This window comes from Rhamphochromis longiceps, linkage group LG1 (genome assembly GCF_057381845.1).
Source record: "Rhamphochromis longiceps isolate RC_006_pf linkage group LG1, R_longiceps_female_GT1.1, whole genome shotgun sequence".
NCBI classification, from domain to species: domain Eukaryota; kingdom Metazoa; phylum Chordata; class Actinopteri; order Cichliformes; family Cichlidae; genus Rhamphochromis; species Rhamphochromis longiceps.
The window spans coordinates 24,450,234-24,473,303 of NC_140557.1; the positions used below are offsets into that span (position 1 = coordinate 24,450,234).

The 23,070-nt window shown below is 40.6% G+C and overlaps 1 protein-coding gene across 1 annotated transcript; it reads left to right on the forward strand.

The window, feature by feature from the left end:
• Positions 1 to 102: 102 nt before the first annotated feature.
• Positions 103 to 22,817, forward strand: galns (galactosamine (N-acetyl)-6-sulfatase). The gene is made up of 14 exons (XM_085402799.1): positions 103 to 266; positions 532 to 655; positions 1,415 to 1,489; positions 4,098 to 4,200; positions 4,689 to 4,832; positions 5,568 to 5,634; positions 6,758 to 6,885; positions 6,993 to 7,132; positions 7,239 to 7,342; positions 10,868 to 11,010; positions 11,948 to 12,050; positions 17,086 to 17,207; positions 21,066 to 21,183; positions 22,170 to 22,817. Exons 1-14 carry the CDS (start codon positions 147 to 149, stop codon positions 22,254 to 22,256), a joined length of 1,578 nt encoding a protein of 525 aa, XP_085258925.1. The 5' UTR covers positions 103 to 146; the 3' UTR covers positions 22,257 to 22,817.
• Positions 22,818 to 23,070: the final 253 nt, after the last annotated feature.

The following is a 23,070-nucleotide window of genomic DNA, read 5'->3' on the forward strand; positions in this document are numbered from 1 at the left end:
AGCGATTTCAGTGAACTGTAAATAAATCCTAGCAAACATCTTAAGAGTGGCTGTTTCCTGTATGCGCAAATATTGCGCTGAAAACTTGCACGAAGACAAACAAAACACTTCCTTGTAGCGGAGGCTCATATGACTTCTGCACAGCCATGGGAAGAATGGTTGCTCTAACTCTGATAACTTTTTTTGGAGCAATAATATGTTGTTCCTGGACAAAAAACCTACCAAACGCTCCAACTCCAAACCTTATCATCATGCTCATGGATGACGTGAGTTTTTCTCTTCTTCTTTCTTCTATTGGTTTGTATGTTTAGTTACAATTTTACCTCAGATTGCAGTACTGTAAGAGACAGGCTGAGCTGCATATTTCTCGTTAAACCTGTGAGGTTTTATTCGGGTCGTTCTGTGCTGGCTGCAGCTGCTATTCAAGTAACTTATTCACCTTTACTTCGTGTAAACAGCAGGCTGTAAACTCTAATCTAAATGTGACTGCATATGTATGGAGTGAGTAATAAACTTACCTCTACTGTTCAGATGGGCTGGGGGGACTTGGGGGTGTTTGGCCAGCCTTCTAAAGAAACCCCTAATCTGGATGCCATGGCAGCTGAAGGGATGCTCCTACCAAACTTCTACACTGCCAACCCTCTCTGCTCCCCCTGTAAGTCAGCAGATGATGTAACACTGACATAAACCGGCATTTCTTGTTTTAGTGGATAATATAATTTCTTTCCTTCCAGTCTTCCTCCCTTTAACCCCCAACCAGTCATGCCAGATGGCTGCGCTTCCCTGAGCCTGATTCTGCTGGAGGTTTCTTCCTGTTAGAAGGGAGTTTTTCCTTCCCACTGTCACCAAGTACTTACAATAAAAATCACCTTGAGGTGATTGTGATTTGGGTCTATATAAATACAACTGAACTGAATTGATCAGTTGTGCATTTTTAACATTTTGAAAGACCAATTGATTTACAGATTGAAAGTATGCATGTATCACAGAACATTTATTTTTTAAATATTATAAAATATGTTGTGCAAAACAGAGTATACAGAAATCATAAATGTTACTGCAACATCACCAGTTTGGTAATTTTAATGACAATGCGCTTGCATTTCTCAAGAAACGTTTTTTCAAATGTCCACACACTGAGCATTGTTAATATTAACTAAAAGAGGACGTCAGTAGTTGCACAAAACAAATTCGCAATAAACTAATGTACACATCACGCTGGAGGCACCATTTTATAATGGCAACTGTATTTGTTTATTGCATTTAAGAGTTTATCCAAAATACTAGCTAGACAGTAAACCATTTATAATCTCAATGTGGGCCATTTCCATTGGAGCACATTTCACTCTATCTGTGTGTCAGAAAAGTAAAATGCATACTCAACTTGTCTAATGACATCATTATTTTTCCACAGCTCGAGCTGCACTTCTCACCGGGAGGCTGCCCATCAGAAATGGTTTCTACACTACTAATGCCCGTGCCAGAAACGGTAATGTCTTTGTACAGGGTTCATAAGCACTGTGCAATATTATGGATTTTCATTTTTAGCAGTGTCAAAGTCTGGATAAGTGTGTAAAATAAATGAGCATGAAAACTTGTCTCGATCATGCAAGCAACATTTTTTTTTTCTTATCTGTGTTTAGAGCAGGAAGCCAACATGTCCAAAATGTTTGCAACTGTGTGGCAGAGGCCATGACAGAGCAAGCTTGATGTGATTAAGCAAGCCATAAATGTGGTAAAAGACTGAATGCACATTGTTACTCACCAGTACCTCACACACGGTTAAAAAAAGGCTCTGCTGCTAATGCCTTATAACTATTATATATGTTTGCGTCCAGATAAGATGAAAGAAAAAAGCCTCAGTATTGGTATATTTACATAGCATAACAAATAAACACATAATAGGTTTGTCTGATGTGTAGACTGTAAATAAAACATGGTCTCTGAATATTAAAAAACTTTAAACTAGGGCTGCATCTTTTGATAGTTTGAATTGATTATTGACTGTTCCATGGATTCATCAGGTAATAAGATGATAACTAGTTTTGTCTTATTAATGAGAAATAACAAATATTCCAAAAAATTCAGTGTATTTACACGCTATATTAAAATAAAATAATTTTTAAAGAAAATATTTTATTAAATACCCGATGAGAAAACTTTGTACCTGCTACATCCACTGCCATTTTTCTTCACAACGAAAAATCAGCAGTAAGCCTCCAGAATTTGTATTAAAATATGCAGATGAACTGTTAACTTAGCCTGATACCAGACTGTTTAAATTATACAGCTTCCTGTTGGCTGACAGCAGCCGTCCTATTTTCCATGCAGTGATACCTGCAGCAGACAGGGGTGAGTCTAAAGGGGGGCATCAGGTGACCTAGACCATATTAATTACAAAACTTTTGTGACATTTTTCAGATTGATAGTGAAATAATATTAAATATTGTGTTAATTAATATTAATACATTAATATTTATATAATACATTAAAATTATACCATCATGCACCATATTAACATCTGTTAAGAGAAGCACAAAAAACTAGCCTCCAGCCCCTCCAATTTATTATTGCTCATTAACAAAGCAAAAGTATTTCTTATCCAATTACTTGATTAATCGATACAATAATCAATAGATTACTCGATTACTAAAATAAAATGATAGCTTCAGTTCTAATCACAAATACTCTAATAACAAAAAAGGTACACACACAACCTCAACTGAAACTTTGGTCTGCCTTCTTGGACAGCTTTCTTACATTAGTAGGAGGTAAAAAGATTTCAGATAGTATTGTATTTTCTGGATGCGATAGATAAGGTGTGTGTTCAAGTGTATGTGTATTTGTGCATGTGTGTGTCTGCATGTTTAAGTGGTGAATGACTGAGCATGTGGTGGTTGCAATGAAGAAAAGCGAACATATCAACATTCTCAGAACTAAGACTTGACCTGCACTTTGATGCAACGTTTCCTGCTGCTGAAAACAGATGTTCCGAAGATGTTAATAATTAATGTTAATAATTGAAGTTAATTATAGCCTAAAGTCCCACTTACATCAGTTACATCACCTGGTTTTTCAGTCAGAGCCACGGAGCCACCCCAATGCCCACTGCATTAGTTTAAATAGCCAATAGCTTGGAGGCTTCAAATCAGGAGTCCAAAAATGGACAGATGTCATAGGGGGTAGAGCCATCTTTTAAATACAGTCCGATATGAAACTATTATTAATAATAAAAAAAGGCTTACTTTGTAGTGAGTTTCTTAGTTACAATATAAAATAGACTAAAAGATATGCGACGGGTGGGGTTGTTAATATAATATTTTAGTTTTTAAGCATAGATCATACAGTAAGACAGCACTTGTACTTCACTTCCTCTTGCTGTTCGTCCTTGTTGCTCACTGGTTTAGTTCTGCAGCTTGGTGTTAAACCCAGACAAGCTCACTGCAGCCACCCTATCTTGAGCTGCAGTCCTTAGATAATTATTTCACAACATAACAGCATGTTTGGACAAAATGTAATAATAATGAGACAAAGAGGAAGAAGAAATAATTTATTCATCCCAAAAGAAAAACAACAACTCAATAAAATAAATAGAAACAAAGTCGAGGGCGAAAAGTATACAAAAGAAATAGCTTATTTACACAGATATTAACAAAAACCTGAAGTAATTAAATAATAATGAAGTAATAATTATTAACTAACAATAATAATTAAGTCATTATTTCAAAATCTACAATAAAAAGCTTCTATCTAAAATGGACACAGGCATTGTGGGATGAGACTTTCCACATTTATGTGCCAGTGGAGCCCAAATATGCTAAAGAAAGTGCTCCGGGACATTTTTCTAAATGTCTTATACCCATGTTGGGACTTGGGTTGTAGAACCATTTAGTTACATATATTGAAAGGTAGTTGTTTTGTTTTGTTTTTGTCTAAAAAGTCTCCCTAGAAGTTTGGAAAGTGGAATAGTGAGTGCATTTGCATTGTGCAAATAATTTCTTGCTGATTTCTCACTGCATTATCTATACTGTGCAGTTTACAGTATAGTTGCAGCAAAGGAAAGTTCAGTACCTTAAATTTGGATCTATTTTTTGCAGCATACACACCACAGGACATAGTAGGAGGTATATCCAAGGATGAGATTTTGTTACCCCAGCTGCTGAAGACAAAGGGCTATGTCAGCAAGATAGTTGGGAAATGGTGAGCTCTTTATCTTTTCTCAGGTTTTAAAGTCTCTGAAGGTTTAGAGAGCAGTGATCAGTTGTGGAAGGAGTGCTGGTGGAAGTATATGGTGCAGTATATTTGCAAATATACAAAAAAGAGTGTTTATTTTCTTATTTCTTCTTCTTTTCTTTAAGTAAGATTACATAGACTTTCTGTGCAGCTAAGATGAGAACAAAGTCTTCCTGATGCCACCATCATATTTTGTTAGTCATTAAAGCAGATGCACAGTGTCAAGTTTTAAGCCTCTAAAATGTGAAAATTTGTCTACATAGTATACTGTGAAGAACTGTAAGTATTTGCATCCAAACAGAAAAAAAACTGCATTCAGCCTTTAGAAAAAAAATATCAGGGCAAGAATATCTGACTTTATAGCTAGGGCTTAAGAGTAAATATACAAAAACATATGGGTTGATCTTCAGCTACACTGATCTTAGTGTGTGAATGCACTTTATTTGTCGCTATAGGCACCTGGGCCACAGACCACAGTATCTTCCTCTGAAGAACGGTTTTGATGAATGGTTCGGTTCACCAAACTGCCACTTTGGCCCTTATAACGACCAGTCGATACCAAACATCCCTGTCTACAACAACTCTGAGATGCTCGGCAGGTAATATCACACACAAACACACAGCAAGGCTGAAAATCTATATACAAATCTCCTTCCCCATGACTCAGTGGAATAGTTTGGCTGTCTGCTCCTCAGGATGAGTTGAGTGTCTCTCCCCCCCGCCCTTCTTCCTTCTTTGTACCAGCTGTGCTTGTGTATTCCATTTTCCGCCCATTTGTTTTCCCCAAAACAGCCATATGTGTATTCAGGGTCATTGGAACTGGCAGCCGGGCGTGTTTTTCGCTTAGCCATGGGTTTAATCAGCACTGCATACCTGGGCCCTGGACAGAAGCACACACACACGTAGGCACATATACAGGGAGACACACACATGCCCTCAAGAGACGGCAGGTTGCGTTGGCTGTGTGCGAGGACACCTGGAGGAAGTGAAGCGTAAGAAAGAGATGCCTGTCACTGCTTCTCTGTTTGCTGCGCCACGCTTCAGCAGCGCCTCATAACAGTTCCCTCTGCTCAGCTTCGCTGACACTTCCCAAATATGGCTTTCACCAAAATTTCCTGCAAACACCCTCAACAGGAGGGAAATTTACTTCCTTTCTCCTAATCACATAGTCCACAGTAGTTTCAGTCAGTTTGGAGGCAGACTGATGACACAATCAGGTTACTGCTAAATCTTTTTTTAACACAGACGATAAATAGGCCAGCTTGACCTTAGCTATTATTCAGATGGGACGAAGGTGTTGTCTATGAAATGTATACATTTGTTATTTTTTTCAGATTCTATGAGGACTTTAAGATTGACAGAGAGACTGGAGAGTCAAACCTCACACAGATCTACCTGATGGTAAGCAAAGGATCACCTGTTGTTGCTGTCTCAGTGTGACATACTCATACCAGGTACATCACATTTTGATGCAATGTTTTGTAAAGCAGTTGACAGAACGGTCCTGCCTGTGTTAAACTAGCAACTTGTTAACCCACCTTTTGTCTTCTGGGAGCCTATCCCAGCTCTCATAGGGCGGGGACAAAATGTTACTGCCTGCCAGAATACAGAATTTTACCTTTGCTCACCCAAATATGAAAAAATTAAAAACATATAATTGAAAATAAATAATGAATGCAGGTAAAGCCTAATTCTGGCCTTTAATAATTACTGTAATTTAACCAGAGGAAGTGCACTGATTATCTCTGCTGCGGCAGTCCTTCCCATTCAGTTTGGAACATGATCAAAACCATCATGCAGAGACACACTGCATGTTGGAAGGGTGTGTCATCACTGGAAGAGGGCGGTCCTGTGAAAGGCAGCATGTCTTAAAACTTGGTGAACATTAAGCAAAAATCAGATTTCTTTTTGTAACTGTTAAGTTTTGTTTGGATAACTGGCAAATTTGCAGTCATCTACTGTAAAATATTTATCTGTGTGCAAAACGATTGTCTCTTTTTGTAATAAAGAACAATTGATGCAAATGTAGTTAGCAAAGCGTTTTAGATTAATTGTAACCATCCTTTTCCTGGGTTACAAGCTCAGTTTTCAGTGTTTCAGTGTTAATAAACTGCTAAAACTACAATACAGTATTGTGCCTACATGACAGTTAGAATGTGTGTTTTTGTTGAAACTGTTGAAACTGTTTTGCATTGTATCAAGAGATGTTCCTCAGTTTGCTTTTATTGATTTCAACAGGCTAGACAACACGTTGGAGACTCCTTAGTACAACAATACCTAAGAAGGCTGATGAGTCTCTATCTAAAACAGTTTAAACAAAAACTGAACTCCATGCTCTCTGCTTGGAGGCGGTTTTATTGAAGGCTTGTCTGACGCACTGCTTTACTTGAAAACACTGTTTGAGTGTTTAGTGAGTGAGAAAGAGAATTCTTCTTACCTTAACTGCAATGCTGTGAAAGAGGCTGCAGTAAGTCTCCTGGCTTTTGTATTCCCAGTGTAATGACGTATTCTTCCACCTCTGCAGGAAGGTCTTGACTTCATACTTCGTCAAACTAAAGCTCAGCAGCCCTTCTTCCTCTACTGGGCAGTCGATGCCACTCACGCACCCGTCTATGCCTCCAAACGCTTCTTAGGGAAGAGCCAGCGAGGCCGGTACATTTTATCCTGCTGACTCTCCTATTGACGCAAAGACAATGTCATGCAAGTGGTTATAAATGATTGTATCAAGGTGAAAAACGTGATCTGCCTTTGTGCTGCAGCTATGGCGATGCGGTGATGGAGCTGGACTACAGCATCGGTCAGATTTTGAAGTGGCTGCGAACTCTTGGTATTGACAATAATACCTTTGTCTTCTTCACCTCAGACAACGGTGCAGCTGTTATGTCTGGCCCCAATGAAAGTAGGCAATTATTTCATAAAGAAAGTGCTTTTTTTTATCTAATTCTGACTCGCTTTTGTGTCCCGTGTGATTGATGCAGGTGTTTTTGTGGTTTTTGACTCCTCAGGTGGCAGCAACGGACCCTTCCTCTGTGGGAAGGAGACCACCTTTGAGGGAGGCATGAGGGAGCCTGCCATTGCTTGGTGGCCTGGGCACATCAAAGAAGGCTCAGTAAGAAAGCCCCAGTCATTAGAGCTTTTACCAAATAAAGCATGAAAAACCCCACAATAAAATACAACACGTGCTCTCGAGAGGCTAGTCTAATCTTAGTCCAGGCACCCAGAGGACAGCTTATTATTCTATGCTTTGTTGTTCCCTGACTTTCTGCCAATCAGATTGTACCAGGAGCTGAAAATGTGAAGCAAGTTATGTATAAAGGAATTATTTTACTCGTTCTCTCTTTCAAACAATCATTGTAGCTTTTTGTTTATGTATCAATTAGCTATTTACACATACACAATTTGATCCACTGGCGTCAATTAATCCCGACTGTGTCCAGCTTCTGTCAAACAGAGCCGAACTCCAGAAAGCCAGACTGTGATTTTGGCCACAAAGCAAGTGGGAGCCTTTTTCTACTGTTTCCTAAAATATTTCTGGAATTAATGCCCCAAACCCCCCTCCTCACATTCCCCAATTTAACCCCCCACCCACACTGTGATCCCCTAAGCCTGTGCGTTCTGCAAATGACTTTTAATTGTATTAGGGGCAGCTGTGACACGGGGCTGTGACGCAGAGGGATTTTGTGGAGGAGCAAGCGGAGGCTGCAGTCTGCAGTAAGCCTTGCCCCTGGCTCATCTCACAGGGTTGTGCTGGGGCCTGATAGCACAGCAGAGTAGCGAGGGAGAGGGGGATTGGGAGCGTCTTAAGCGGCTAATCTGTTTGTGTGTTTGCTGAGGTTGGATTGAGCCGTAATGAGGACTTCAGTATCTGAATATGCCAGGCGCTCAGGATAAAGGAACGGGAGGGGGTGGGGGGGTTGGAGGGAAAGAGGCAAGGAAGAAGTAAAAGAGGTGGCTGGTGTAGAAAAGAGAAAAGGGGGAAGAGTGCTAAAGATTGCAGCACTGCCACACTGCCAGGATGGTTTTAGCGTTTGTAAGGCTTTGCCTGCACCTGTGCCATGTTATAATTGACCAGTGTGCCTCTATATGCACATGCAAGGGTGCAGAACATGTCGGTGTAATTTATGTTAGCTCCCACACAACTATATGTGCACGTTTGTTTGAATGAGAGAGAGCTTTCTAACCTTAAAACACCTGTGTGTGTGTGTGTGTGTGTAGTTGTAATGACTTGACTCGAGTTTTAGTAGAAAGGGGACTGTAGATCCTGAAATATCCAGGGATGTGATGACAAGGCTATTGTGCTGGAGTTTCTGTGCTCTATAGCTCTGGATTTATCACTTTGTGTCACTTGGGAGGAAGGATAACAGATACAAGATTGTCCCCCTGTCTTTATTTTGTAGTCTTTTCAAATCTCTGTTGATGGGTGCTTTGAAAAGTCTGTAAACCCTCTGAACAAAATTCTGGAGACAAATTACCAAGCTGGCAAGCTTTTCTTAAATGGGGGGATTTATTAGGTTTATTGTAGTGACCCAACACAGAACACAGGAGAAAGTTTTTGGAGCATTTGGGAATTGGAGACAAAAATACTATTTCAACAGTTAGCATTGTGTCTGCTGTCATCTTGGTTTATTTATTTATTATTATTTATAAAGAACATGCGATACCAGAATTTTAATTTAGTTTAATTTATTTTTATTGATAGAGCGCCAAATCACAACAACAGTTACCTTAAGGTGACCACATTAAAAACTCCAGATGGCACAAACATTAAAACAGTCAAGAGATCCAGTTCAGTGAGTTGAACTGGTGGAGGTTAAACCCAGCAGATAGACAGCAGACTGGTTGGCTGTAGATAGAGCATAGCTTTAGGCCTTGATACAGTTCAAACAGGCGAGTTCAGACACATCCTGCATACAGTTATCAGCCTGTTCACATATTAAATTTTGCTAGAAAGTTAGAGATGTTAATATGGCAGTCCACGGGGATTGACTCGGAACCGCAGGTTTTGTAGGGTTTTTCCATTGGCTTCATTTACATGAGCTTGGTATTTCCATGCCTATTAATAGAAAATAAAGCCTGTTATCAGTGAATGAATATGAGTGATGACTCAATTAAACTGACACGAGTCTGAGTGCAGGTGAATGTTTTTGATTAGTCATTCACTTACTGTATATTTTGGAGGATGGAAGGAGCAGATCTGAGATGAGGGCGCACGGGTGCTCTGAAGCATTCTCCTTGTGCCTGAGGGCAGGTGAGGGGCTGCATGGTGGCTACAGGAACAGAGATTGGGAGGTGGGTGGGCTGACAGTGCCACAACATCGTTGAGCATCGCAATCCCCTTCGGTGGGTTATCAGGCTGCAGACACACTGGCAGAGTGGCAGAGATGGGGATAGAAGCACTGCCTCCTCAGATAAATACTGCTTACAATGGAGAAAGCAGGAGAATGTGACATTAATAGGGAGCAAAGAGTGGGACAAAAGAGAAAAGAACAAAGGGTGATTTGAAAAAAAAACCCCAGCTTAGACTGCAAAAGAGAGCAGAGCTAATAAGGGAGGAAATAAAAGATGGCAACTCGTGAGATAAACTCTGTCAGACCAGTCCGAGTTTTAAACTTTCAGTTTTTGGAGACGCAAGTTATTCCCAACTAAATGTCAGTGCTGCTTCTCCTCTTGTCCTTTTGTCCTGTCTTCTTTAACGGTCTGTGTGTGTCTGTATTAGAGGGACTTAAAAAAGAAAAAGAAAAATGAAATAAAGGACCAAATCTCTCCATGTTTGTGTACGCGCGCACGAAAGAGAGAAAGAGCGTCTGGATGTGCAGATAGATCATGGAGTGCATTGCAGAGCCCTTTCTGTGGCTAGTTCTGTGGATACAGAAGAAAAGGGGAATTCATTTCAGTGCTTAGGAGCTTGTGTGTACGCCTGTATGTGTGCTGGCTGCCGATAGGAGCACAGCGGCACATGGCGGTGCAGCTGCAGAGGGCTGATAGCGCTATCTGATTGTGAGCGTGCCGTCTCCCTCTAAGGCTCGCTCAGGAGAGAATGGAACGGAAGATCAAGGATGACAGCGAAAAAATGGCATTTTATCTCAAAATAGTTCAAAGTTTATAAATAAAATAACGCTTTTCACTGGGACTGGGAGAAGGAGATAAAACGCCAGCTCGCTCTAGCTTCAGCCACCTTCTTGCCAATGTCTTGTCCTCTCTCTACTTCCTCTCCTTTCCTCTTTTTTTTTTTTTGCTCCTCCTTTTTTCCCCCTTTTTTCCCTCCCAAAACTAATTTAGAAAGAGAAGCATTTTGGAGTTGTAATAATAAACCTGCATGCAGAGGTTAGAGTGGAGGCTGTTGAAATGCATCTCTTTTCCTGCGTGTGTACACACAACCACACATGGAACGAATGCTTGTCATGACTGTGCATTGTTAGCATGTTGCCACAGCTCATTCTTGATTTCAAGGACTTCAGTCATCAAGGAGGACATTTCAGAACCCGTGAAAGATGTGAACAAGCGATCAAAAGACAAAACTCTAGTAGTGTGTTTCTCTGTGGATGGTCCTCAAACAAACATGCTTTTCTGTGTGTGTGTGTGTGTGGAACATCTTATTTTACTAGACCTGTTTATTTTCTTCTCTTGTCTATAGGTGAACTTCCAGTTGGCCAATGTCATGGACCTGTTCACCACTAGTCTGGTTCTCGCTGGCATCAACCCTCCTGATGATCGAATCCTAGACGGACTGGACCTAACACCTGTTTTGCTCAACTGCTCCCAGCCACTCAAAAACAGGTGAGCACACACACACACACACACACACACACACACACACACACACACACACACACACACACACACACACACACTTTTGTTCTTCCTTAACACCTCAAGAAAATATCCCCTACAACATTACACCAACACCAGTCTAAATTGTTGGATAAATCAATGCTTTCTTTTTATTTATGCCAAATTCTGACCCTTGCATCTGAATGTTGCACCAGAAATTGAGACTCACAAGACCAGGCAGCGTATTTGAAATCTTCTATTGTTCAGTTTCCTTTTTTTAGCAGACCATCTGCTTCAAGGTCTGTTGCAGATTTAGTGATAACAAGTGGTTATTTGAATTACTTATGTTTCAATTCTGAGATGGTTGTGTTGGAAAATCCCAGTTGATCAGCAGGTTCTGATCTACTGGTGACCATCTGACCCCAACAACCATGCCAAATATATAGTCACTTAAATCACCTTTCTTCCCCATTCTGATCCCCGGTTTGAACTTGAACAGGTCGTCTTGCCCACGTCTACGTGCCTAAAGACACTGAATTGCTGCCATGTGATTGGCTGATTAGCAGGTGCGCCTAATAAAGTGGCTGACGAGTGTAATTGCCTCTACAATGAATCTTAATGTCTTTTTGCTATATGCTATGAAAATGTTGACATTTGAGGGCTTCATACATATGCATAAAAACACTGTACAAAGGTTCATGTGTCCATCAGGATGATATTTTTTGAAAACTGTGTGGCTCCCACAACTTTTGCTTTCTTTGCCATTATTCACTCCTTTTCTAGTGACAGACTCTTAATTTTGACCAAAAACGGACATTCACAACAGTCTGAGTGATTTTTAGGGAGTTTACGTTCCTCCACATTTTCTAAGGCAATTTGATGTTAATATATGCAAGTTGAAGTAAATCTGAGCTTTATTTCTGCCTCTTCTCGCCATCTTCAGGCCAATATTTTATTACCGTGGGAATGAACTGATGGCTGTGAGGCTTGGAGAATACAAGGCACATTACTGGACCTGGAGCAACTCATGGGAGGAGTTTAGACAGGTGAGATTCCCTCTGAACAGTTCAACTCTGTTCCTCAGTTCTTCATTTGCACTGCCACATCCTCCTCCTTTGTCTCTCCTAATCGCACTCAAACACACAAACACTTTGGCTGTTGCTGGTGTTATCTTGAGAGCGGCTCATCAGTTGACTGCTGTGTACATCAGTGTAATGAATATTAATGAAGAGCCCCCACATAAGCGAATGTACATCATTCATCAACCAGATGACTTGTTTGTTCAAACTCCAGTGGAAATACACCCCCCCCCCCCCCCCCCCCCCCAAATTTACATATCGTCATTACCTGCTTGTTCTTTTGGCATCATAGCGCTCAGGCATAATTACATCAACTCAGTGCGGATTAAAAATATCAATAGAAATGTGAAATCTGGCACCTGAGAAGCTAAAGTATAGTGCGTTTTCTTTTTCTTTTTCTTTTTTCCCTGGCTACCCCGGGCCCATCTATAAAAACATGTCCTTCTGTCCTCCCTCCATGGCTATGCCTTTCCTGTGATCCAGTTTGTTTTATGCCCCATCGGTTGCTTAAATTGCTCTCTCCTTCAGGGCCGCTGAATCAATAGTAGCCTCCTTTATCAACTCATGTGAACTGAAGTGGAACTTCACAAATAATGGCGTCTGATTGCCTGTGAGTTGCCTATCGATTGGTATGTGTGTGTGTGTGTGCACATGGGAGAGAGAAAAGACAGAATGAAAAAAAAAACATGCACATACATGTTCGGGCTTCTTTGTACAGACGTGCGTGTCTAGTCTGTTTCGCTGACTGACGGTTGAGCTCCTACAAGACAAATCTCCGATGTCATTATGAACTCCTAAACTGTTTCTTCTTGTGTTGCCCACATTCACTTTTCATACATCTGCTTTAAAGGTAATGCTCTACTTTCTTTGGAATTGATCATTCCTACTAAACTCATGTTAAAGATAACCCACCCCATATACACTGAGGATTAACCCGTCTCATGATAGTGATACACAATGAGATCCACTCCTCACTGAAATGAAACGTGTATTGCTGCTTTGCAAGTAATGTGCTGCAGTACAATTTGGCTTTTTTTGTGCTCCTTGCTGAAAAATAAACAAGGAAGGAAGATGTGTGTCTCTAAAGAAGAATGAAATTACAGGTTAATGGCTGGGAGACGTGTTGCTCTGTCCTGGCTGAGTCTGTGCTGCTCAGCCATGAGGAAAATGAGAAATTTCACAGGCTTAAATGCCTCTCATCAAATTCTTTTGAGGCAACGTATTGATGTTAATATTGTGAAACATAGTTTCTCGTGACTGTGTCTCCCTTTTATCTGGATTGCTGAGTAACCTATGCAACTGTGAGTAGCCTTGCTGAATGCTTCATATGGCAAAAACTGAAAAAGGAAGTTTTTTTGAGACAAGTGTACTGGGAATACCTCTTTCTTGGCATCACTGAAACTGAAGAAATTGACAAGAATTAGGCTGTGCCATAGCTGATGTACTTTAAACTTGAATTATAAGTTTTAGAATTTGTTTTTTTTACATTAACACACTTTAATGCACACTGGTGAAAAAAACACAATCAGTCTTTAATTTAGTAAAAGTACTAATTCATAAATGAAAGAATGAAAGCACATATGATGGTGTCCAAATATTTCCAACAATGTTCAAAAAAGAACCTGTCACATCATTTTACACTCTCTGGTTACTCTAACACCTGTAAACACTTGTTAATAATGGTGACAATAAGCTTAAAGTAATTCAAATATTCACTAAGTTAGTCTGAGCATCGGATATAACATTAGCTCAAGTAACAGCTTAAGCAGTCAACTCATCTGATGCTAGGTTAGCAGTTAATGTTACTGCAGCTAATGCTACTTGTTGCCTTTTGATCTATATTAAATAAAAGATTTATTAGAATAAAAAATAGTGTGAATGAAACTGTAATAAACTCAGCTCAAGTCACATCATTTCATCAGAAATGTTGAAAAAGACAATAACTCCCGTGATTCCTCATAGCATCATGTTATTGTATTGACTGACAAACCCCAGGCAGCAGAAATTATTGTTCATTCAAGTAAAAGCACAAATAAATTATCATACTTGGAGCTTCCCTCCAGTCAGTAACGTGTTTTGGTTGGAGTTGTTTCTTTTAGATGTTTTGCCTTCATTCTGCAGAATGAGAACAGTAAAGCACACCCTCTTTAAATTCAAAGGTTTTACAAATCAGGACATAATAAAAATAATCTGGTCCTTAGCAAGTCTTAAAGCAAGGCAACCACATATGAAAAATAACACATAGCATATTACACTTTTGCCAGTTTGCACGTCTTGAGCATTCTGGTGAGTGTTAACACAATGCCAAGGAGGAAAGATATCAGCAATAGAGAAGCAATTATTGCTGCCAATCAATCTGGGAAGGGTTAAAAGGACATTTCCAAACAATTTGAAGTCCATCAATCTGCACTGAGAAAGATTATTCACAGGTGGAAAACATTTAAGACAGCTGCCAATCTTCCCAGCAGTGGACGTCCCAGCAGATTCACCCCAAGGTCAGGCCATGCAATGCTCAAAGACCAAAAAATCTGCAACCTACATCTGAGACTCTACAGGTCTTAGTTAGCATCTTAAATGTTCATAACAGTACAATTACAAAAAGGCTGAACAAGTATGGTTTGTTTGGAAAGCCTGCCGTGGAGAGAAAGTCTCTTCTCTGTAAAAAGAACATGGGAACACAGCTTAGATGTTAAACCTGAACAAACCACAAGATGTTTAGAATAATGTCAATTAAACAGACAGCGCCAAAGTGGAGATGTTTACCCATAATGCACTGCACCACATTTGGTGAAAACCAATCACGCCATTACCATTACAAATACCTCATACCAACTGTCAAGCACGGTGGTGGAGGGGGTGAGGATTTGGGTTTGTTTTGCAGCCACTGGACCTGGACACCTTGCAGTCACTCCTCTGTATACCGAAGTATGTCAAATGTGCATGCATCGTAATGGCCCAGACAAAATTCAAACCTCAGTAAAATGTATAAATTCACATATATGAATTTTAATAAATCAATAAATGAATGGCTGCAAACTTCAGTGAATGGAAGCAACCTTGTAAATAAGAGTGGACCAAAATTCCTCCACAACAATGTGAAAGCAAAATGTTATTGAGAAGGTGTAAAACCACCTATAGCAGCAAAACTAAGCTGCTTCTTGCAAGAGGATGGATTTCCTTTAAACAGGGATTGTATTAATTTTGTGACAGTAAAACTAGGATTTTCTTGTAGTCCAATCATTTATTTACATGAATCCAGCATAGAAATTCTCCTGTTGTGTTAGTTGAAGCTCTCTTAATCACTCACAACTGATATACATGCAAAAATGTCCTGTTTTAGCTCAGTTTCGATGCTTGTTAAGATAGAGCAAATGCAAATACTCCAGTCAACTTAAAGTTAAGTTGTTTAATATCACCAACTACAATGGCCATAACACAGATCTGAGGGTTCATGAGAGGTTTGATTGGTATGAAGGAAATTATTTTTTTTTTTTTAACAGTTTTTAAATGTTTTTTTTGTCAAATACATTTTACTATCTTTACCTGTTTCTGTTCTTTAAATTGCTGTTCAGATTAGTCAAATATTCAGTATGTGAAAGAAAGAATATATTTAAACATTGTCCAGTCTACATAAAACATTCCAGCCAAATCAAATACTTTTTCCTCATTCCCATCCCCAAAATCCACGCTCCCACCCATGGATGCTCCTGCACCTTATCTTGTAATGACAACCACGGTGCTCCAGTTTAAAAGCAGCCTTGCTGTATCCATAGCATTAATGTCATGTGAGATATGGAGTTCTTGCTCTAATATCTTGGCTACAAGAGAAAAAGTCAGACAGATACACACAGCAGGCCTTTCTTGCTGCTCCTCTGGGATGTTTTTTTTTGCCCCTCTGATTCTTTTCTGCATTTCTAAGCAGTTGACTTTAAAAGGCAGGACAAGTCTGGATCAGTGGAAGCTCTGCAGGGCGGGGGGTATCTATCTTCACTCTCACTCTTTCTCTCTCTTCTATATGTATTTTGAGGTGCTCCGTTGAGTGATCTCAGAGGGGGGGCAGCAACAGTGTCTTACAGATGAATGCTTTTTCAATATTAGTTGTGCTCATCAAAAAAAAAAACAAAAGTGTGAGTTTGTTTGTGCGTGCGTGTGCTTATGTGTGTATTAAAGGAGGAGGCAGATCTCCAGGGGGTTCTGGAGGAGTGAGTGTGACTCAATCAGGCTGCGATCACTGCCAGGCTCCTGAGAAATAGAGTCAGGGAGCAGGAGCGAAGGCGTGGAGAGATGAAGAGGAGGCAGCAAAATTTCTCTGTTTTGCGAGAAAGCCTTCACGGTGTACCAACAGGAGCACAAATAACACAGCAGATTGGAAGACAATATGCATATAACCCATACTACAATGAGATTAAGCATTCAGCTCTTGGCAGCAGGTGGCTGCAAGCCTAAACCTAAACACTCACATCTCTCCTGCCGAGCTTAGTGCAGTGTTTTTTGTTTTTTTAATTGGACATGATGAAGCGCATAAAAACATCTTTAACCATCAAACTTAAAGACAAATTGTAATCACATTACTGAGATCCATATTTTCACGATGTCTTAAGTGTCATTTATGTGGTGCAAAACGAGCCAAAGCAAATATTCTATTTCTTCTATTTCTTCAGATATTATGTTTCATGTTTAATTGAGGATAGTATTTCAGGCAGGTCTGCTTTTTGTGTCATAGATTAGTCTTCTACAAGAATAAGCACAGACGGCAGCGGCCGTGCTGCTGCCACACGAGTATCGATTTGTGTTTGGTGAACTGATGCTTCAGCAGGCATATAAACTGGAAAATATAGACAGAAGAAAGGTTCCACTGCTTTAAAATGTTGATTTTAAAACAAATGGAATCAATTGTAGAATACTTATTCTGGGGTAGATTAAAGTACAGGCAGTCTAGGTGAAGGACTTTACCTGTAGCTCAGATCAGTGTGTTTAATAACACGTGTCATATGTTTTACAGGGCATAAACTTCTGTCCGGGTGAAGAGGTGCCAAATGTGACTACTCACGAGCAGAAGGAGCACACACTCCAGCCACTCATTTTCCACCTGGGGCGGGATCCTGGAGAAAAGTTCCCTCTCAGGTCAGTACCTTAAAAAAGTTCAAATTTGCTTTTAGCTGATCTCCAGGAAACGGACAGAGAGGATCAGGGGTGAGGTGTGGAGAAGAGGGGAGTCAAGCAGGCTAACAGGGAAAAAGCTGTGGGGGAAAAAAGGGAAGAAAGCAGGGATAAGAATAAGAAGGTTGTTTGCCCGTGGTACTGAATGTGTGCAAGATCAATGAAGATTTAGCAGCATGAAAAAAAGAAAAAGGCGGCGGATTGATCCACTCAGCCAGAGCACGCCTGATTACACCCTTCTCTTTGTGATTGCAAACAGCTCCTTAAAGATCACTATCGGGCCCTCAACCCTTTGGTACATCGCTGCAGGTTAAAATTGCAAGATAAATTGTTCAGGTCTAAATTGAGAGCTAGTTCTGTTTAATGTGTTTTGTGTGGGTCTGCCTCCTCTCCAAGGAGAGTTAAGAATCACGGAGACAGGATGCAAACGGCCGAGGTTGAACTATTACTAAATAAGGGTGAAAAGATGAATGAGCACCGTCTTCTGCTCTGCCTGGACAGCGCGAGATGTTCAATGTGACCATGTAGACTTTTTTTTAAATGACAGAGTGACTAATACATTAAGATAATCTCAAAATGCTTTCAGGAGAGAATTTTCTGTGGCTCCTCTTGTCATAAACCCTCTTAGACTGACCTTTCTTTTCTGCCTTCTGCAGCTTAGCCGTTCATACTTTTTTTGCTCTAGCCTCATCTCCTCATTTGCTTCCTGCTTGTGCTCCTCTCTGTTCTGGAGCGAGATTGGATGATAAAACATTAATGCTGTTTTTCGTTTGCCCACCTTTTAGCCTTGCTATTCACTCGGAGGAATAAAAAAAAAAAGGCAGAAACCAATCAATATGCAGCCATGTGTTGTGCTGAGTGCTAGATGTGCACACACACACACATCCACACAAACCAAAACTGCCCATTTATTTTATTCTTTTACTTCTGCACAGAGGGGTTAGTGAGTTTGTCTCCAAGGTCACGCCCCCGCCAACGCCAAGCTGCCTGACCTCTTCACTGTTCACGCGCCGTTCTTCTTCGATCCGTTTTAATCTTCACTATAAATTCTCTTTCTTCGCCAAACTTGTTTTCCCTTCTCGCACCTTCTCCCTCCACCTACTGCTATGCATCTCATCTCACTTGTCGCCTCTCAGCTGCTGTCCCTCTGCATCCGCCGGGACTGTGCTCCTCCATCCACACGTGTGTGTGTGTGTGTGTGTGTGTGTGTGTGTGTGTGTGTGTGTGTGTGTGTGTGTGTGTGTGTGTGTGTGTGTGTGTGTTTGTCTGAACATGTGCATGCTTGTGTTTTGTCCGTGTGCTCTCAGGTCCCCCAGCTGGACCGGCTGCCTGGCCATCATTAATCTTAGTCAGCACCTAAAGAGCCACTTAAGATGATGTAGGGCCTGTCTGTGCACATACCTTCACTACTGTCGCAGGCTGTGATGTAGCAAAGAGCGCACACATGTACACGGTTTCTGTTCCTGCACAGTTTCATGTCATTATGGAGATTTTTGAATTATTTCCTTTTTTTTTAAGTTCTAGTTGTTTCCATTTTGCTTTGTGAGAGCAAAAAAAACGCCTTGCTGCTATTGTAAATGAATGTGGGCCTGGGGAGGATGACAGGGTCTGTGTTGGTGGTCCTTCTGTCCAGGATGAAACACAGACCCATCCAGGTTTGCATCAGCCTAACTCGATGATGGCTACGCTGGACTCTCAAAGCCTCTCTCTGCCTCCCACATTACCCTTCGTCCCTGTGACCTAGTGCCCTGAGATTAACACATCCTACTTCCTCACCACCTACCTCGGCTTTTGTCCCCAGAGCCCCCGGGTCATGTGTGGTGTAAGCCCCAGCCCTAACACTGCAGGCAGCCTTGCTCAAGTCTGGCCTCATCTGCTGCCTGCCACCATGCTCTTCTGTCCCCAATCAATAGTCCCTCACTGAAGTGCTCAATTTCCACCGGGGTGGAGAAGATGGTGGAGGGGAGGGGCAGGCAGGACAGATGTATCTGATTGTCTCCTCAATTCCCCCACCTTCTGCTACTGTGTGGTTGTTTGTGTGTATGTGTTCCAGCAATAGTGTTATGAATCAGTAATCAGAGCGGTGACACACCTGAGCTATGCCCCCATCCCCCTTGGGTGCCATACATTATAAATCAAAAGACTCCATTTGCATACAGCCTGCTTATTATTCCAGATTTTGCCTCTACACTAGTAAGCTAAGGGTTATAATCATGATAATGAGCTGTGCTGACTGTGGGCTTTTCATTATTTGTTTGCAGAGGGGGTATAAACAAATGATATTATTAGCTTTTGATTTAGAGCTTCTGCACTGTAAGATTTTTGGCGCATAGACAAAACAATGGAAAACTTTGCGTCTCGTGCAACTTTCTCGCGCTTTGCTTTACTTTGCTTTGCACACTTGCACGGAGAAATTGAATACTTACAGCAGCCTGATAAATCTCCCTTACATTTACTTCTGTTAAGCTGCTTCATCACTTATCGCAAAATGAATCGCAACAATCAGGAGCCGGCACAGATAGGAGGGGAATGAAATATCCCTCTTGCTGATCGAGATCGAGCAAAAAGCAGAATTTGTGATTTCAGATAGCTGAAGCAATTTAATCTGAATGCTGGATGTTTAACGCAGCGGAGCAATCTGGTTTTTCCCTATCAGCTAGGGTCACAATGCATAGATAGTTAGCTTATGACAAACGCAGCGCACAAGGAGAGAGACTAATTGCAGCGAGCGCTACCAGTCAAGTAATTGCAGGAGGAAGTAAAGAGTGAGTATCAAGGAAAGGAGCAGGTGCTGGTTGATGGAGGAAGCCTTGCTGCCCTGTGGGAGATCTAAGAGGGAGGGTAGGTGTGAGCTGGACAGGGCCTGGGGTTATTACTCTAATTGACACTTCACCTCACACACATGCACATGTTCCCCAGGGGCCAATCAGAGCATTGCGTTTGCAGTGGAGGGAGGATGGAAGGCTGGCACAGGTGCTGCCTGCGAGTGTATCAGGGGTGTAATTGCACTGCTGATATTTGTCTATCCCTGTGTCACGCCACCAGACGCTCACTCCCCCAACACACACACACAGAGCCCATTAACCCTACAGGTCCTATTGAGAGCAGCGTTCCTTTGAAAGCCTTCAGGGCCCCTGTGTTTTACACTCTGAATATAATAATGCACAGAGGTGCCCAGGCTCACTGGTGTCCAACAACAGTAATTGAGAGACAGGGGATGTGATGGGGGTTACATAGTTCATCCTGCTGAGCGTGCCTTCCCAAAGGGTACAAGAGTGGACAGCCTGTGTGTGTGTTTAGGTTTCTGTTTTTGTCATCGAAAGCTGCGGCTCGTCTCCCCACCAATATAATGAGTAACGCTCGTGGGCTGCAGTCATGTTTTGTCACTAGATACATGAACAGAAAGGCAGAAAAATGGGTGATCTTTATTCCGTGTGTTTCAAACACAAAAGCAGCCTTGCCTTTCTCATTTGTACTAATATATGTCCAGAACATAAAACAACTGGTTCCATTCAGGATTAACTGTTCAGATTGCTGTTAAAGAAAATTTGGTATTAAATATATTAAAATCTGATTTTATTCTTTGTAACATTACTACAAGATGATGTCATCAATTAGTCAAATATACTTTGCATCTCTGTTGACAATCATTCAATTTAAAGCACAAAATTTTCTCACATGTTAGTTTTTATCATGTTTCCTTGTCATGCATCAATATACATGAATCATTTTTGGAGTTTTGGAGCTTTGGTTAACTAAAATGATAATCATTCACTTGAAAGTGCTCTGCCGATAATACCCAGCTGTTTATTGTGTTGGCAGTGTTCTTTCTAAGGAGTACCAGGACGCTCTGAGCAGGATATCTGCAGTTGTGCAGCAGCATAAAGACACTCTGGCGCCCGGCATTCCCCAGCTCAACATGTGTGACAGTGCAGTGATGGTGAGACACAATATAACTAAATATATCTCTTACAGTCATGTTTAAGATCAGTTGTCATGTTGTAAATCCGACTACTAGATCAGGTGCTCTTCTCAGCTGTATACATCAGATAAATTCATATGTAAGTGACAATGATAAACCCTTTAAGGGCCAGAAAGAATTAAAAGTCTATGGGAGAACAAGCTAAAATAGAGAAGGCTCCTGGCCTTGCTTTGAATCAATCGTAGCTTTTATTTTGTTGTTTGTGTGCTAACTTTACATATCAGTGTGTACCGATTTGATGACATCCTCCCCTTCTGTCTGGAACTTTCTCTTTCAGTGTTATTGTAACGGTATTATTTAAAAAGCAGCCTGGCTTTGTCTCCCCAAGCGCCCACCTTATTTGTGGCATGGCACTGCCCCCTGGTGGTCATTCAAATAAACATGCTACATTGCGTCCAATTCCTGTCTTTGATAGAAGTGTGATAATTTAAATGCTTAAAAGCCTGAATTTTTGCATCTTTTTATTCTGCATTTTTCATAAGGAAAAGTACATTTTTTTATCTTTTTAACATGGTTTTGTCATGAGGACTTACTTTTAGAGTAATGGTGCACAAGAAAATGTGCACAACCTAGTAGGTAATACGACCGCTCAAGGTCAAACTGGTAAATTTGAAGTAAGAAGACATTAAAATTTCATGGCACCACTTCAGTATTTGAAAAATACACTTTATGCATGGTATGTATTGGGAAAGAATAATCAGTTTTTCAATCAGTTAAGTTTTTTGATGAAAAATGTTACACAGGGATAATATGAATTCATAGTTTAACATTTAAAAAATGTTAAACTATGACACAGGACAGGAAACAAATATTATCTGCTGCTTTCAGCCTAGTGAAGATCAGTTACGACTTTAAAAAGCAGCAATGCATTGTACTGCAGAGCAATCATATATTTGATACTTTCATTTTGCTGTACTTACTGTGTGGACCTCTCTGTTTTATAGAACTGGGCCCCCGCTGGCTGTGAGAAGTTGGGAAAGTGTCTGAAACCGCCCGAGTCTAACCCCTGGAAGTGCGACTGGCCACACTGAGAGCAAAAGTACTGGATGCCAACATGAGGAACTAAAACCTGAAGATGTGCCAAGCCATAGAATAGGACACAGCCTCTGTGTGTAAAGGAATGTATTTTTAAACTCTTTGTGTTTTTGTACAATGTTTGAAGAAAAGAGCATTCGGTCAAATCAGGGAAACGTGTTTGCAAACTATGATTGCAGTTATTTTTACATCTGTGTGTTTTAATCTGCCAATTCTATTTCAACTTGCTATGGAATGGATAAAACAGATTTTATTGGTGTAGATCAAGGATGCCAAACTCATTTTACATTGTGAGCCACATACATCCCACTTTAATTTGAAGTGGGCCATACCAGTGAAACTTCCCTTTCTGTCTTTAATTACACATTTAATCCTTGAGATATCTTAATATGAGCAATAGAAGTGCAATTTCAGCTGCATTTATCAGGTTTTTTTCTACGTGGTAAAGAAATGCTGCTCAAGTTAATGAAACAAGTCTGTCAGCACTCTTACACTGTAAGAAATAAATTGTATGGGCTTAAATTGTGAGAAATAAAGATGTAAAATTGGGTGTAAAAAGAAAAGGTGTATTTATGTGTACAGTGCATAGGTTTAGTGGATACACAGGGTATCTTGTGAATCCACTGTAAAACACACACACACACAAAGAAATTCCTATACTATATTTTCATTATTTCATTTTTTATGTATGTTTAACTTATGTGTCAGGTCATCATCAGTCAAAATAAAGCTGTAACACCTATAAACATATAGTTAAAAGGGCAACAATTGCACCTTCCTTCACATTTTTAAATGCTTTTCAGTTAGGCC